The sequence below is a fragment of the Vulpes lagopus genome, chromosome 6 (genome assembly GCF_018345385.1).
Source record: "Vulpes lagopus strain Blue_001 chromosome 6, ASM1834538v1, whole genome shotgun sequence".
Classification (NCBI taxonomy): Eukaryota; Metazoa; Chordata; class Mammalia; order Carnivora; family Canidae; genus Vulpes; species Vulpes lagopus.
In genome coordinates, this window is record NC_054829.1 from 59,257,600 (window position 1) to 59,275,871 (window position 18,272).

General features: G+C 36.1%; 1 protein-coding gene across 5 annotated transcripts in view; it reads right to left on the bottom strand.

The window, feature by feature from the left end:
- Positions 1-18,272, bottom strand: part of BRMS1L (BRMS1 like transcriptional repressor) — a 69,462-nt gene that overhangs the window by 33,644 nt on the left and 17,546 nt on the right. For 2 of the 5 annotated variants that reach the window (XM_041759483.1, XM_041759484.1), the window contains exons 6-11: positions 11,975-12,071; positions 10,886-10,969; positions 9,943-10,007; positions 9,020-9,059; positions 8,456-8,603; positions 4,905-6,721 (exon numbers count right to left, since the gene is read on the bottom strand). In XM_041759483.1, coding sequence (XP_041615417.1) covers positions 6,604-6,721; positions 8,456-8,603; positions 9,020-9,059; positions 9,943-10,007; positions 10,886-10,969; positions 11,975-12,071 — 552 coding nt within the window. In that variant the 3' untranslated portion in view covers positions 4,905-6,603. Of the gene's footprint in view, positions 1-4,904; positions 6,722-8,455; positions 8,604-9,019; positions 9,060-9,942; positions 10,008-10,885; positions 10,970-11,974; positions 12,072-18,272 lie in introns of those variants that run through there. The other 3 variants (XM_041759480.1, XM_041759481.1, XM_041759482.1) reach the window with 3 other exon arrangements.

Sequence of the window (18,272 nt, forward strand, 5' to 3'; positions counted from 1 at the left end):
GTTTTAAGCACATGGCATATATTAATTCATTGAATCCTCATCACAACCCTATGAAACATTAAGTATTATTTTCATTTTCAGATGAGGACATTATGAGGCACACAAAGGTTAAGAAATTGCCCACAGCCAAATTACTGGTGAGTGGCAGAGTTCACATACACTTAGTCTTGTTCTGAAGCCCATGAGTGTAGTCAGCTGCCATAGCTTCCCCAAGGCCTGAATGTGGGTAGATGGCAGCATGAATCAAGAGCAGGCACAGAGGAGGAATACAAGCAGGGTTGGGGGAAGGGATGTGAAGAAGAAATAGTACTTGGTTTTGTATGTGTTAAGTTCAAAAAGTGTGACAACCAGATGAGAATGCTCAGCAGGTAACTTGTCATACATAACTCGGGTGAGGGCAGAGATTTAGATTTGGGATTGTCAGAACGTATGTGGTAGCTGAAGTCAATGAAGTGAGTGAAGACTTCTAAAAAGAGCTTGAATGAGGGTTGTCATACAGCCTGAAGGAAAAAAAATAAAATGAGAAAGTAGAAGAATGACATTGAAAATTAATTACCAGAATCAGTGTTTCTGGTGATAAGGAGAAATAGGCACGATTGTATATGGTTACTGGGAGTGTAAAATGGGTACAATTTATTTGCAGGGAAATTTGGCAATATCTAGTAAATTCTAAGAATCCCCTACCACTTGACCAAGCAATTCTACTTGAAATTTATACTACAAATATATTCTTTCCCAAGGTCAAAAATATATGTCCAAGAGTGTTCACTTTGGCCTTATTGATAAGAAAGGGAAACTCTAAATGTTCATCAATTCCATACCATGGAATTCCATGTGTTAATTCCATAAGATGAATACAATGCAGTCATTAAAAAGAATGAACTGGATCTCTGAGGGTGGATATGGAATGATCACCAAGACATATTTAAAAAGGATTGTGGAGGATGCCTGTGGCTCAGTGGTTGAGTGTCTGCCTTTGGCTCAGATCATGATCCCAGGGTCCTGGGATTGAGTCCTGCATCAGGCTCCTTGCATGGAGCCTGCTTTTCCCTCTGCCTGTGTCTGCCTCTGTGTGTCTTTCATGAATAAATAAAATCTTTTTTAATAAATTAATTAATTAATTAATAAGAATAAAAATAAAAATAAAAAGGATTGCGGTGCCTGGGTGGTTCAGTCAGTTGAGCATCCAACTCTTGATTTTGGCTCTCAAGAGTTGTGAGATGGCTCTCCTATGTCAGGCTCTCTGCTAAGCACAGAGCCTGCCTGTCTCTTCCTCCTTATCTCTCTCTCTAATAAGTAAAAAAGAAAATCTAAAAAAATACACATACTATTCCTTTAGTGTAAATAATAGGTCCTGCTATGCTGTATTTTATTTACCTGGCAGAAAAACAATATAGGGCTAGAATCTTATAGAATCTTTTAAAGCTCAAAATGGAGGTACAAAAGAGTAAGTCCAGAGAACCAATTGAGTACAGGAGGAATCTTGCAGGTAGAGTGGCCAGAACAGCAGCCTCTCTTTCTTGGGTTTCCCCCTGCTTTGGCAGTCTTGCACAGAGTGGGCTTGGGCCATGATCACTGCCGAGAATGCCCTTGAGCAGCTTCCCTGGGAGGGAGAGGAGAGATCTAAAGAAAGGGAAGTAGGGTGAGTGAGCTCCCCTTCCTATATGCCTGAGGACCCCCAAAAGACCCCTTGGGCATAAGAGGACACAGCTCAAGTGGGTTTAGGAAATACCCAAACCAAGTTGGCCCTTGTGTAGTAGATACTGTTATTATATATACATATATAATTATAAAATATAAGTTAACACCATGGGCTATAAGCTGAACCAAAAACTGCTGTAGTCAATAGGTAACTTAAACAGTGCCTAAAGTCTTTGTATAAAAAAAAAATCAGTTTTCCTTAGTAAGTGCAATTGCCCATAGATGTACTTAAACATAATATACTGAAATCATAAATTTATCCTCAAACAAGTGAAAGCACTTACCGTTTCTGCCATTAAGAATGCCATTTTCAAATTCTTTCAATAACAAGTGAAATATCATATTTCTTTTCCGATCCCTCTAATAGCAGATGTCATTTAGCTTCTGCTCAAGGATCTGGTTTTCTAAGCATTTTAATACGATAAACTATAATCTTTCTGGTAGAGATGAAAAGCTACCATGTGGCCTGCTTCTGGACTAGAATTACACTTCTCTCTTCAAGAGAGTGCTGGCAAGGTCACCCAACTCAAACCTGTATTAGAGGAAAACGAATAAGAAAAGGAAACGTAAACTTTAAAGACTGTTCCTACAAAACTTTTTCCCTTGACCTTACTTAATAATAAAATGTGTCTTTTTTTTTTTTTTAGATTTTATTTATTTATTCATGAGAGACACTGAGAGAGAGAGAGGCAGAGACACAGGCAGAGGGAGAAGCAGGCCCCACACAGGGAGCCTGATGTGGGACTTGATCCCAGGACTCCAGGATCACACGCTGGGCCAAAGGCAGGCGCTAGGATCACTGAGCCACCCAAGGGTCCCTGAAATGTGTCTTTGAAAGAGAATATATTAGCTTCAAGTTTAGAAGGAAAGACATTTTAGACTTATAGTTGCTTTCTAGTGACGGATGGATGGATGGATGGATGGGCAGATGGGAAGGGAAAACAGACACATTTTTCAGAAAGATTAGCAACTTGAGATAAAACCAACTGTTTTTAGAACATTCCAAAAATAAGTTCTGTCACAGTATTTTGCCTTTGGTACCTTGTGAAAAACCTCATGACCAGAAATTCCTAATATATAATAAATTCTTAAAGAGTAAACATATTAGAATTCTTACATTACATTTTGTTTTAAACATGTAAAATATTAAATAACTTTGTTTATACATTAAATACAGTCTCCGGTAGATGGCAAGCATTAAAACTTTCAAGTACTATCACTGGCTGCCCGTGAGTCAGGGTCCATTCTGGTCCAGTAAACTGGCCAGAGCTGGAAAGCTTACGGTATAGAAAGAACTTAGAGGGGGATGTGGGCAGGGACTGCACAGCCCATCAACAGAGAAGAGATCTTGGTCACCAGGGTACCAGGAAAGAAAAGAAAGTCGACGGTAAGATGACAGCAACGTGTCCAGCACAGTACTGGAAAGGAGATACCCTCACCAATGAACTGACAACTCTGGTTTCACCAAAACAAATCTCCTGATCACAGAGTTGCTTTCATCTATTTTCGTAGAAGGAAAGAACAGACTTCAGGAGCCAGGTCTCCTTCTCAATTATACTTCCCAGTTTAAATTATTAAACTGATGATGCTTGCCTGCCCCTTCAATCCTAACTCCCCAGGGCTGTCACCTGGGGGCATGTATCAGTTTGCTAGGGCTGCCTTAACCAAATACCACAGACAGGTGGCTTGAACTGCAGACACTTGTTTTCTCACAGCGCTGGATGTGAGAAGCCCAGGATCAAGGTGTCGGTGGGTTTGGTTTCTTCTGAGGTCTCTCTTGGCTTACAGGTAGTGACCTTGTTCTGTCCTCACACAGTCACTTCTGTGTGCATGTCTGATGTCCAAATCTCTTCTTCTTATAAGGATATTAGTCAAATTAGATTAGAGTCTACCTAATCTCACCTCTCAAAGACGCTATCCCCAATTACAGTCATATTCTGAGCTGCTGGGGGTAATTGCTTCAGCATATGAATTTGGTATAGGGTAAAGGGGAGGTACAATTGAGCCCTTAACAGGATATATAAAGTTCAAGTTTTGGGGCCTGTGACTCAGACTAGGCCACAGTGACCAATGGGGGTAACTGCTTCAGTTAATCTCACCTGACCTACCAGCCACAATTCCTATAGTTCATCCATAAAGACAATATAAGGAACATGCGTTTTTCTCTAACCTCATTCTAAGCTTTCATGTTCCTTTAAAAAATATTTTAATCTCCTATCTTTACCAATTAAAATAGTTTATATTCCAATTTGGCATGGGACTACATAAATCCTACTTAATATATTCATCCTGCATCTAATTTTCTTACCTTATAAATTCATTTTAGTTCAGTTTTAGTATATGGAACTTACTGGGTTCACAAATAAATTCTTCGAAATAACAGCCAATGTCCCTGTTCTTTTTAAATAATTATCAGTGAGATGTACACAATTCTCTAAGTGGTGTTTGAAATTTTTTTAAGCATTAGCCTCATTGTTTTATTTTTTAAGATTTTCTTCATTTATTAGAGAGAGAGAGAGAGAGAGAGAGAGAGAGGGCACAAGGAGGGGGAGGGACAGAAGGAGCGGGAGAAGCAGAGAGAGCAGGGAGTCCAACGTGGGACTTGATCCCAGGACCCCAGGATCATGACCTGTGCCGAAGGCAGATGCTTAACCCAGGTGCTCCATGTTTGAGTTCTGAGGAATAATCTGTGTATCAGAACAACCTTCATATGAAAAAGGCTGCAACGAAAAGTACTCAGAGCCCAAGCCACCAATGGTAGAGAATGAGGACTGTGCTCTTAATTCACTAATAATTATTAGTGATGCATTGGATTAGTGATTGGTGGGGTGTTTTTTAAATGGGAAATGGCAAGAAATGGTGGGCTGATTATGAAATACTGAGCTGTGGCAGGAAAGGACCATAAATTGATCCTAAAACAGAGGCTGATTGTACACATAACGATAGCAACAGCAACTGATAATATCACACTTCACAGATTCTAACAATCCTAAAACCTTTTGATCAGAATCTAATGGCAAACTGCCAATATGAAATTTAAAAATATATTTTATAGTACTTTGTAGTACTTTATTTTATAGTACTTTATAGATGATTACAGTTGTAGATGTTTTGAAAGTTAATGCACTAAATCATACTTTTTAAAATAAAGATTTTCTATTTAGAATCTCAGAACATACACAGTGCATTCTTATTAAAGTATAACATATGTGCATATTTTTAAATTAAGCATAACTTGGCCATCTTGAATATCTAAATATACCCCAATAGAGGTTGAATTGTGGCTTAGAGAAGCAGAAACATTTGTTCAACACTCACAACTCTCTGTACCTATTAATGTAAATTGGCTCAAATCATTCTTAGAAGTGGACAAGTTATTGAGAATTTACACAGGAGTAATTCAAGACACTACAAATGACACTCAAACACATCTTTTTATTATATACTAAATTTAAAAATACAAATCTTATTAAAAATGCTTATGAAACATTGTATACATAAGTACTGTCAAATACTATAGGATTATGACATTATGTACATTTGCTAAGGTTAATTAGAAACAGAACAAAGTATATAACTTTGCTGATAACGAGTTTCAGAAGTCAAATATTTCAACATTTGGCAACTGTGAAGTAGTGATCTGCACAGGAAGATGTTTGCAGAGGTAAAAGAGTAAGAAAACAAACGGAATAATGCAGATATTCCTGCCCTAAGTGTTAATAAGTAGCTCTCTTTCTCATCCTCTTCAGTCTCATTATAACAGAAATTAAAGTGCACAAGACCACCAGGAAAACTTGATTTGGTTGTACCCTAATATATACTACAGCCAATTGTGCTGCCATATTGAGGGTTTCAATTCTTTGTACTGTTCCTGAGGTTTTAGAAATTAATTTTGCATGTGGCTAAGGGAAGAGAGGTCAATACTTTCTAAATTGCACCAAGTGGCCTTATTAAAGTGTAGAAACACCAAAGATAAAAATATTAATTTGGGAATAGATTCAAGAAAATTATCCCTGTCTAGTTTGCCCTAGGAATACAATTAAGATAAGAACCTAGTTTTACCTCTGGAAAATGCTTACAAAAATCTGTTTCAAAAGATCAGACATGTACAGCAAGCACCACAATACTGTCAGTTACTATTCACCACTTATATACTGCAACATAAATACCAGGCATAAATACCTGCCCTCTAAAGTTCACAAGAAATACAGGTAGAAGCTTGTTATTACTTGATGCTAATTTTACTAATTAACATTAAGTATAATTTGTAAAAATAGGTCACCACCATACAATCAAGGAAGAGGAGAAAGAAAGCTGCTAGTCTACAAAAGTGCTCCCTTTAAGCTTTCAAACCCAATAGCTTAATTTTGGGTAAAACAAGATTGTAAAGAAAGGCCATCAGTTCTAAATTAGCTGATGATGCCATATATACATACTCACGTATATATGTTTAAATCTCAATTCTGATTTAACACTAATGTACTAGTACAAACCATTTATAAGAAACATTTTATCAGGCTTATTTACAAACACAGTAAATGACAAAGATGTGAAAAATCAAAGAAACTGCAGACAAATATAGCCATTTAGGAACAGAGTTCACTAAAGATAAGACAGATTTGCATAATGTTTTTAAAAAACAAAAAATTTAGTAAGAAACCTCTACCATATATACCTATTGGTCACTGGACCTAAAAGGCAAATAAATGTAATGATCATGATTAAGTTTTTATTACTGTCTCATTGACATATCAATATGAAGTCTACTTAGAGTACTACCTACAAATACAGTCTCTCATGATTTGATGAGAATATTAAGTTATTGAATACATTTTTAACTCCCATGGCACATCACACTTGATAACACTAATAAGGTAGCTTTAGGTAACACTTAAATCATGATTATGAATGTTTAATTGAATATTTTCCTTTCTGTAGCTGTGAAATGTAAAGCTTAGATTTGCTTCCATCAGGCCTCTTAAACCAAACTTCATCATGGTTAATTGTTGTAATTACAGCACTAAAAAGGGGGGGAAAAAAGGAATGAATGAATGAATGAATTGCAGTACACCTCCACCACTCATTTTAGAGTACAAGCCATAAAACCAGAATAGCTGGACTGCAAGAGTGGATTCAGGTACATAATTGTCATTTACCACAATGCTGCACTACCAGCAGGGCACATGGTCAAAAACACCAGAGTCAGCAACACTTAAGAGACAGTCTCCTTTCTTTCCTTAATAGAATTGGTCATATTTACTATTAGAACAATTAAATGCACACTGTTTCTACTACATCCCTACCCCAACCCATCCCCCAAAACACACATTGGAGTCAAAAACACTAATTATATACTTTTACACCTCCAATTTATATCACCCCCAGCTGTTAGGAAATATTCCAGTTTTTTAAATTATTTTTTTAAATGCTTTAGTTTTCCAGAGTATCCACTTATTTTAAGTTCTTATTTAAATTCTAGTTAGCTAACACATAGTGTAATATTGGTTTCAGGAATTGAATTTAGTGACTCATCATTTACGTATAACACCCAGTGTAGGAAATCTTAAAAATACCAATTCCTAATTGGTATTCGTAATTCCCAGTGTCAAACCATTTTTTGGTACTTACATGGATTCTTTTTGACACTACTTTATCTTTATGTAGAGATATTTTTAAAAATAGATTTGTGTTTAATCCTCTTGTACTATTTCATCTCTTTTTAAATCACATGCTAAATAATCAGTAAAATGTCTTAAAAGCAATAAGATAAAGCAAAAAATCTAGGGGCATCACATAGAACCTAGGAATTAGCTCAGTGGGCTTCTATGAGGAAAATTACTATACACAATACTCCTAGTATCCTAAAACTTTACAGATGAAATTAGTAAATACTACTAGTAAAACTACTGTATTTGGAAAATGAGTATTCTTCTTTAAATAGAAAACACTGCATTAACCATTCATACCTAGAAAAAGATACTTTCTTACTGTAGAAGGCTATCACTCAGAATTAAATCCTAAACTACTGAAGGAACAAAAGCAGTAATTAGCATTAATATTTTCCAAAGGCTACAACCAGTTAAAACTTAGAAGGCTATAGCGGCACTTGGTTGGTTCAGTCAGTGGAATATGGGACTCTTGATCTCAGGGCTGTGGATCTGAGCCCCATAATGGGTGTAGAGATTACTTAAAAAAATAAAATCTCTAAAAAAACACAAAAACTTAGAAGGCTATATAATTATGTAAACCTTATTTAAGCTTAGACAGATTGAGCCTTTTAAAAAGGCAGCTTTCAGTTTTCAAGTTATACTGTAATTCCTGGGACTCTTAGGGTATTTTTGTTAATTTACATTCCTTTCCTACTCTAATTGATACATACTGTAACACATGCAAAAAAAGTTAACGATTAATATGTCCACCCAAAATGCCTAACAGGCTGGTTTAAAGATCATAATATTAAAATCCTAACAATTCATCATCTACTTTAAGAACAAATAGCACTACTTACCTGGCTAAATAATTCCAGCATTTCTTCTTGTGTTAATGCTTGTGCTCAAGAACTTAATGCGTGACATTAGTCTACAAATATTAACACTGGTATACACACATGCTAACCAAATCATATGCCAAGAGAAAAGGATCTTTAAGCAACTAATGAATGGTGTATTATGAATGCACTACAGAGGGGGCAAATATTTATTGACAACAGTGTTATAAACTATAATACTGAGCAAAACTGAATGATAATTTTTACCTTGTAGGACATTCATCTTTTTTATCAATACATATTGTTTGTCCACGTATATACCATTCACCATCATAATATAATCTTCCTTCTTCAGATCTAGCACTATGTAGATGTTTTTCCAGTTTCACAGGTGCTAAAGGGATCAGTTCAAAAACTGTTATATTAATAAGATATTGTCAGAACAAAAGTGCAGAACATTAACACCAGTCCATGCATATATGTGAGAAAAAAAACACTAAAAATATTTTAGATAACAAAGGTAAATGACAGAAACAAGAGAATTTCTTCATTTCCTATATAATTCACAAAGTTTTTAATATAACTACAAAATGAAGCTATACAATGTACAATAAACCATTAATTAACTAGGCAAGTGCCAGAAGGGGAAGCAGGTACATTATCAGTTACTAGTGCCAATTTTAAGTAGGATTTAAAATATCATAATTCCAGGAGTAGTGTTCACTGATGAAATGAAATGGAGGCACTGTTTAGTATGTGGATGACTTAACAGCCCTGATTCAACAAGATTCTTCACAGACAAGATTCCTAAATGTAGATTAAATGACTTACGTTCTGTTTTCACTCTGTGTGGACCCAGTGTAGCCATTGCCTTAATTAAAAAAGAAGAAAGAGTTAATATACTGATAAAGTAAATTTGGGATCTATTTAATGTCTACAACACTACTGATGACCTCAATAGCTAAAAGTGAAATACAATCTTCAGCTCCTCTAATAAATTTTAATGTCTAAGACCATAAGGAATATAAAGAATAACCATTTCACCTAGAGGTGTTATCAATATCTGAATTATCTCTCTCAACTGAGAAGTTTCTGAAAACGGAAAAATTTATTTTTTTTTAAGATTTTATTTATTCATGATAGAGAGAGAGAGAGAGAGAGAGAGAGAGAGGCAGAGAGAGAAGCAGGCTCCATGCTGGGAGCCCGACACGGGACTTGATCCTGGGACTCCAGGATCACGCCCTGGGCCAAAGGCAGGCACTGAACTGCTGAGCCACCCAGGGATCCCCTAACGGAAAAATTTAATACAAAAAATAAGTCTCTACTTTTAAACAAGCACAGAAAATCCCATAATTCTTGAATATTTAATGACAGATGAAAAGGACATACAATAAGGGTTCAAACACTCACTTTCATTCATTCAAGAAATATTTATTGAGTGCCCTAGTAAGCCAGGAATGGGCTAAGGACAAGGCACAGAAAGGTTATTGTTATTTTGGGGCAACCTAAAATAAATGCTTTTCTGTACTTTTGCACAAATTATTAGATTATTACAGGAAAAAATACAATCAAGTTGCTGATATGTCTCTCCTAAAATATTCTTACAATCCATTGTTATCTGTATTAGCATTAATTGCTATAGAATGTTGCAAAGCATATTAACAATAATATTTTGATGTGTTAGTAAAAAACAACAGAAATCTTTAAAAATTCACTATAAAAGGTACTTGTATTCCATTACTCTTTAATCATACCTTCCTAATTGTTGTCCAGTCTTCAAGAATATCAAGATCTTGTAGCATATAAACTATATATGGACGTAGAAAAGTCAAGGTTAACTTAGCTGTAAGAATTTCACACTTTGAATTCCCGAACTTCTGTTTTTCAGAGAATTGGCACAATGATTTCTGGATATAATCCTTTGGCATGCTGAATTCTGACTTCAAATTATTCTCCAAAAAACTTAGTACCATGATAAATATATTCCAGTACTTCAGATGCTATAACCATATTCTGTTAATTCTCTGTTATCACTGATTGTAAGATATACCACCAACCTAATCACTGTTTTGAGGTGGGGATGGGCAAAGGCAGAGTGGTAAGGGGAGGGTACCACAGGGAATACCTTGATTGAAAACACATATTACTTTAAACAACCCTCCAATTTCTGGAGCACATGGGTGCCTCAGTTGGTTAGGTGTCCAACTTGATTTCGGTTCAGGTCATGATGACAGGGTTATGATATCGATCTCCACATCAGATTCCATGCTGGGTGTGGAGCCTGTTTAAGATCCTCTTTCCCTCTCCTTCTACTGCTCCCCTCTCTCTCTCAAAAACAAAAAACAAAAAAGCCTTAAAATAAATACATTCCAACTTCAGAAATATTGAAAGTGTTAAAAAAAAATACGTGTGAATTAAACAATCATGCTATACGCTAAACAGCTGATTCACAACAAAGCTTTTGTGAACTACAAAGCCATATTAATTTTCTTTCAAAGCTGAGATCATGACTAAAATTCTACTTCTTCCCTACCCCTCTTAATCTAAATTATATTTTCTGCCTTTAACCAGTTTTATAAGTTATCTTTTACCTACTACAGACAGGATCATATAAAGTCAATGTATACTAATAAAAATACAAAGCTATGCACAATGCAGAAATGTATAGTGAAGCAAAAAGAATTCAGAAAAGGATATCTGAAACAACAACTGGCTTCTTTTTGTCAGGACTGAAAGGATCTTTTCTCTTTTTTCTTGACTGAAGCTCATCATTCCATAGCTCTGGCAAATAAAAATTAAGTATTAGCTCCTGGAGATCAAAGCAGGGGAAAAGGCTATGTAATTTCATGGTAGCAGTATTTCATTGGTAGCTATGTATATATATACATATATACACATATGACTATAAAATTTCATTAAAGTAAAAATCACCTGGGCACTTTAATGACCAATAAGTGATGGACATAGGTACTTTATTAAATATACATTACATGCATTGTGTCATCTAATTCTCAAAGCTATCTCTGAGGTAGGCATTCATTCCTATTGCTTCAATTTTACAGACAAGGAGACTGATTTAGAAAAACTAGAGTAACTGTTGCTCATAGTCACCCAAGTAGTGGGGACTGGGGCCATGGCAGTAGAGTTCAGCTTATCTGATTCCTTTGCCTACTCTATGCCAAAGAAATAAAATTTTTTAAGAGGTAAAATAATATACATACAAGATCTGTAGGATAACCCTATACATCATCAACCCAATGTAGAAAGGGTTTCCATAATATCCCTGAAAAAGCCAACTTCAATGTTGGACTATTCTAATTAGTAATAAGTTATCCTTTTTCTGAGACAGAAATCTACCTTAATTTCCAGTTTGTATGATACCAAAAAGAAAAGATTTTTATTCCTTCTTCCACCTGATCTTTCAACACTTAGAGGGAAGAATATATATTGTAGCTGTCTTCCAATACTATTCTTATATTATAAAAATATTCTCATCATTCTTAAAGTGAACTATTCTTACTCCTATAGTTTCTCTCACATTTCTCTTCTGTCCCTTTTCATGTGCCCCATTTTCTGTCTTTCTGAAATGTGAATTCAAATAAAATCAACACAACACAATCAATCACAAGCCTATCAAATTCTTTACAAGTCTCCTCTTTCTCCTCTCATTAGGATCTTTCATTTACATACTGTTTATATTAGGAGACTAGGATATTATAAGACACTACATAAATCATAGGTTCAGTGTCACTTAAGGAAATATCATAATCATGTCATTCCTGTTACCTGAGGTGATATCAATGCTGTGTCTATCCTCTTCAAGCCTTCTTATCTTCTCCTCCAGTTCACTCTGGACTGTATCGTATAACAAAAGCTTTTCACTCTGGAAAAAAAAAATTATGCATAAGTAGAAGTAAAAAACCAGTCTTAACTATGAGTATTAAATAACTTACTCTTAAAATACTTTTAACACATGATGCTCTTGTTCGCTAACTTAAAATTTTTAAAGCTAAAATGCCAAAACCATGAAAGAAATAAAACCAGAAAGCACAGAATCTAAGTATAGATTTAAAGAGATACAATTAAATTGTTTAAGAATATATAAATTTATATGTGAGATGGAGGTAAATGTTTACTTTACAAACAACTCATAGTAAGCACCAATGGCCCTTTCTAAATATATGCAGGTCCTACCTGTCAGTATAATGGAGAAGCTATCCTCTAAGGTATATCATAAAATGGATTATGTTTTCTCATTGCAACAATTGGGCCTTTATTCCTCACTAGTATCTCAACATCACACAAAACAGACTACTGTACCACAAAGAGAAAGACTCGGGTATGAATTCTATAATCATTTGATAGATTATAGAATCTAATGATAGTCGGGGCACCTGGATGGTTTAGTCAGTTAAGTGTCTGCCTTTGGCTCAGGTCATGTTTCTGGGATCCTGGGATGGAGCCCTGTGTCAGCTCCCTGCTCAGTGGGGAGCCTGCTTCTCTCCTTCCTGCTCATGCTCTCTCCCGCTCACTCACTCACTCTCTCTCGAATAAATAAAATCTTTAAAAAAAATCTATTGATAGTTAATCATAAAACTGTAGACTATACTCAAATCTCTCAACGAAGCTATAGAAAGTTTGAAGGACTTATAAAAGAGACTGTTTACTACTGGCAAATCAGACTAGAACTCAGGTCTACTAGTTCTAGCCCACTGTTCTTTTAATTAGAAAACAATGTATCCCTTAATTTAAAAGGCATAAAGTATATATAAGTATAATAAATAAATTCATTCTATAAAAAGCTTATGACAGATTCCCAACCCATCCACCACACACTTGCTCTAGTAAGGACAGTAAGCTACTGATATACCATTAAATATGATCATCTCCTAGAGACTACTGGAATACAGTTAGGATTTCTTGTGGAAGGCACAGGCCACACCCATTTGACAGCACTCCTAGTGTGAATCATGAAATCCTCTCTTTTGGTTTTGAAATTTAGAGTCTGCACATGCTTGAAGGTTCTCCTGAGTGGTAGAGAAGATGGCTTTCATCATCTTGAGGCAAGCTAGGAGTGAGAGAAAGCAAAGCTGAAGACTAAAACTAGATCTCCTATGAAAAATCATCTCCTTGCATGCTACCCTCTATGCTTATTTCCTTTTACTTCTTCCCCTGCCTTTGGTAAAGCCTTATGAAATACTCCAGCCTTATCTACATTTTGCTACAAGCACTGGGAAACACTGTATATCAGAGAAAAAGGGAGAGCAAGCCCCAGCTATGGTCAAGATAAGTGTGACAGCTATAAATAGATGTTCCAACCAAAGATGACTCCTAATGCAGAGTTGGAAGTGATAAAGATTTTGTTTTTAAGAATATGAACATTTAATTGGTACGGTCTCTTTCCTTTCTATTGATAAAATTGCCCTGGGTCAAGCAAAAATTCTAAAATAAGTCCACTAATCATTCCTTATAATTAAAAAAAAAATAAACAAAACACAATAAGCCTGAAATATTTGAAACTTTGAAGACATCTCTAAAGATATTGTAAGTATGAAGTGTGTAGATAGAAGTGCCTTGAATCTATTCTTATTTCTTCGTCCTTCTCTCTTATCCTCAACTCCATAAAACTCTCAAAAACTTTTCCTGAGCAAGAAAGAAAGTCATTAACGCAGCAGCTAGAGGACACCTGGAAAAGAGAAGGCATCCAAACTCCCTTGCTTTGGTGCTTTGGTAGAGGCTTCTCTGTTCAATAGGAAATTTAGCTTTCTTAAAATACTTATTATAATTATATATTTGGCTTCAATATTTCATACCCCTCCAATCTCCACACCTATACTTACTCCTTTGAATGTGGATAGGAGTTAGTGACTCACTTCTAATGGATAGAACGTGGAAGAAATAAGTCATAAAAAACATCATCATTTCCATCTTGCTCTCTGGGATCAGTCTGAGATGCAGTCACCAGGTCCTGGGAGCCCTCAGGCAGCATTTGGAGAGGCCCATAGAACTATGGCTTCCAACAAACCACCAGCAAAAACTTGCCAGCTTTGTGAGTGAATCACCTTGGAAGCAAATCCTCCAGATCCTAGTCAAGCCTTTAGGTAACTGCTTTGTTGGTTGCCCTCTTTACTGCAATTTTATGCGACTCTCTCAGCCAGAACCAACCAGCCAAATTCCAAATTCCTAGCCACAGAGACTACAAAATAATAAATGTTTATTGTTGTTTTAAGTCACTAAGTGTTGGAGTAATTTGTTACAAAGCAATGGATAACCAATACAAGAGGTCTCAAAAAGCTTATTTCTGTACACTTTTTCCCAAGGAGCTACTCTACCCAACTGAAGACAAAAACAAGATCCAGTGGGAAAGACGTAAAGGGAACTTCTAGGGTGATGGTTAAAAAGATATCCCATGAAGACAGAGATGCAGCTGGCCTAGAAAGCATCTGAAGGAGGGCAAAGGATGGAGCAGGACAGGAGATCCTAGAGGTATAGGTGATGCTCCTCAGGATTATCTGATGCCTTTGATCATGTGGAAAACAGCATTAGGGGGCTTTCATAGATCTGCTGGAGACTCTGAAAACAAATGCCAAAACTGAAAATAAATGAAGCAATTATTAATTCTGAGGCTACAAACAGAGTTGGAAGTTTGAGCATAGAGTTATAACTCTTGGCTCAGTAAACATTATTTATAGTTACAACAAAACAAAAATTGAGACCTAACAGTATTAGAAGAATGAGAGGAGGCAAACTATTATGGAATCTTCTGCTTTCATACCAGGAAACCAACAGATACCATCTAAAACTGGTATTTAGAAATGAGGGCAAATTCCAGAAGCAGTAACTCAAAGAGTTAGAGATCACTGCTGCTGGAATGTAGAATTTAGAGATGGGAGAAGGGACTGCTGTGTTTCATTATAAGCTTCATAAATATGTTCATACATTATCTGCTAAAAGCAAATGTTTAAGAATATTTAGAGGCAGGGACGCCTGGGTGGCTCAGCAGTTAGGCGTCTGCCTTCGGCTCAGGGCGTGATCCTGGTCCAGGGATTGAGTCCTGTGTCGGGCTCCCCTGTGAGGAGCCTGCTGCTCTCTCTGCCTATGTCTCTGCCTCTCTGTGTGTCTCATGAATAAATAAATAAAATCTTTAAAATTTAAAAAATATATTTACAGGTATAGGGAAATCCTTATGAAATGCCACTTGTAAAAAAATTCAGAATACAAAATAGTATATATAGTCATACCAGCAGCGTGAAAAACAATTATACAAACATGCACATACTTATTAACAAATGTCCTCTGCTTGGTAGATTATGGTTCACTATATTTACTTCTTTAAACTTACTTCTCAAGTTTTCTCAATACTTATTAATATTATCATCAGAAAAAAATAATTAAATGGATAACCAAAATCAGAGCCCTAATGAACCTCAATTTGTTCAAGAACTGGAATCCTAACCCTGAACCATCAAGAACCTGAGACTTTGCTACCACCTGCTGCCAATCTTAACACTCATCCCCAGCTCTGTGGGGAAGCTTAAATGAGAGAACCTAAATAAAGCATCACCACCTGTCCCAGTGTCTGGCACACTGTGTATTCTATAAATGTGATTTCCTTCCTTAATTTGACACAAACCATCTGCTGCCTCGATTGCCTCTGTGGTTATCTGGCATACTCCCTGTATGCATAGCCATGTGAACATGTCTAGTCTTTACTCCTGGCCCTTCTATCTGCTGCTAATCAAACTTATTTTGACAATTGGCAATGTGTCTCCCTTCTTCCCACTTCCCCTGCCTGCCAGTTACTTCTATATTAGCCAAATGTAGAACTAAGTAATAAGCAGATAAAAGCCCTGAATAGCAAAGTTCAGATTTAATGGTAAACTGTATGAATGACTAGAAAGATCAAAGGATTTCAACCTGGTTCTGCTGCTCCTTATACATGTGACCCCAAGCAAATTACTTAACCTCTGGAGCCTTAGTTAACCTATTCATAAAAATCAAGATAATTCCTACTTCATAAGGTTGTGATAAGGATTATGAAAGTGAATATAAAATCCATAATACTCTAAATAAATATGAGTTCCCTTCCAGCCTTTATTTCCTCTAAAATTCCCTTGAACTACTGACAAATATTAACTATATAAGCAAACAGATCACTTAAAATATTAATTCTATATTAAGCATTAAAAAACCAAGCCATAGGGACACCTGGGTGGTTCAGTGGTTGAGCATCTGCCTTTAGCTCAGGGCATGATCCTGGGGTCCAGGGATCAAGTCCCACATCAGGCTCCCCACGGGAAGCATGCTTCTCCATCTGCCTACATCTGACTCTTTCTGCGTCTCTCATGAATAAATAAAATCTTAAAAAAAAAAAAAAAGCCATAACTAAATTAGAAGAAATTTAGGTAATTATTTAGCATCTCTGTGGAGAAGGGTAGACTTTCAAAGCTGAAAAATGATGGAAGGGTGCCTTGGTAGCACAGTTAGTTAAGCGGCCAACTCTTGATTTCAGCTCAGGTCATGATCTCAGGGTTGTGAGATGAGCCCTGCATTGGATCCCACACTCAGCAGGGAGTCTGCTTGAGATTCTCTCTCTCCTTCTCCCTCTGCACCCCCCTTCCTCTAAAAGGCACTGCTCTCTAAAATAAACAAATATTTGTAAAATTATGGAAGAGAAAGAATATCAATATAAATACAAATATCAATATCAATACAAATTTATCTAAGTAAAAAATATTACTTGAAGATACATTGCTTTTATTTCTGACAATATAGACTACATATCCTCAAAACAAAAACAAAACTTCCCAACACACCTACACAGATATCCTAAATAAAATACCACAAACCTCTTTTTAAAGGTATAGTTAAGGGCAGCCCCGGTGGCACATAGCGGTTTAGCGCCGCCTGCAGCCCAGGGCATGATCCTGGAGACCCAGGATCGAGTCCCACATCGGGCTCCCTGCGTGGTGCCTGCTTCTCCCTCTGCCTGTGTCTCTGCCTCTCTCTCTCTAGTTGTGTCTCTATGAATAAATAAATAAAATCTTAAAAAAAAATAAATAAAGGCATAGTTAAGCTCTTAAAAAAATTAAGAGATATCCTTACGGACCAAAAATAAACAAGGAGCAGGAAACCAGCTTGCTAACATGGTGCTGAAGCTCTGGTTTCCTTGAGGGTATTTGCTGGTGTTGGTAGAGGAATGGTTTTTAGTGGCTGTTTGGGAAAAAGAGAAAGATCTGGGGCCTAAGCAAAGTGAGGAACAAGAACTGGGATTCCTGCATAGCCCTGCAGGGTTATACCTTCAAAGAAAAGGCAGCCTAGAAAAGATTCACTAAGGGAAATTGATCTGTGTTGGTTAGATAATCAATGGAAAAAAGGTTTTTTCTGATAATATGTCATCTTAGGCCTGACCTCTACATACTATAGATTCAAATGTAGATAACTTGCATCTTCTAGGAAATTCCAAGCTAAAAAATTAAAATAGTCATGTGTTGTTGGCACACCAAAATGCCTATTTGAACAAACCTAGCAGAAATAAAACCAGATACTACCTGTAGAACTACATCCTCTGTCCAAGGATCACAGAATTCCTATCAATAAAGCCTGCTATAGTCCAGAATTATGAAATAGGAGATAAGCTATGAGGTTTGGCAGAAATTTGGAGAAAAAAAACCAGCAGAATTAGACTCTGAAGAACTTCAGATAATAATAGAGTAAAAAATATGAATTAAGTACTAAGAAATATGGAAGATAAAATGAGGACTAACATATGATTAATTCAAGTTCCAGAAGAAGGAAGCATAGAAAATGAAAGAAAGGCGATACCAGAAAAGATAGTATCTGAGAAATTTCCAGAACTAATGGAAAACAAATCCTTAAATTCAGAAAGCACAATAAATCTAAGGAGAGAAAAATAATCTCTATGGAGACACATAGTAAAGAAACTGAAGAACAACAAAGAAGAGTATAAAAATAGTAAAAGGAAAGAAGAAAGCTATCTACAAATGATTACAGACTTCTAAAGAGACTGTGAAAAGTAAAATCCTAAAAATGTTGAGGAAATAATTATTATCCTACAACATTT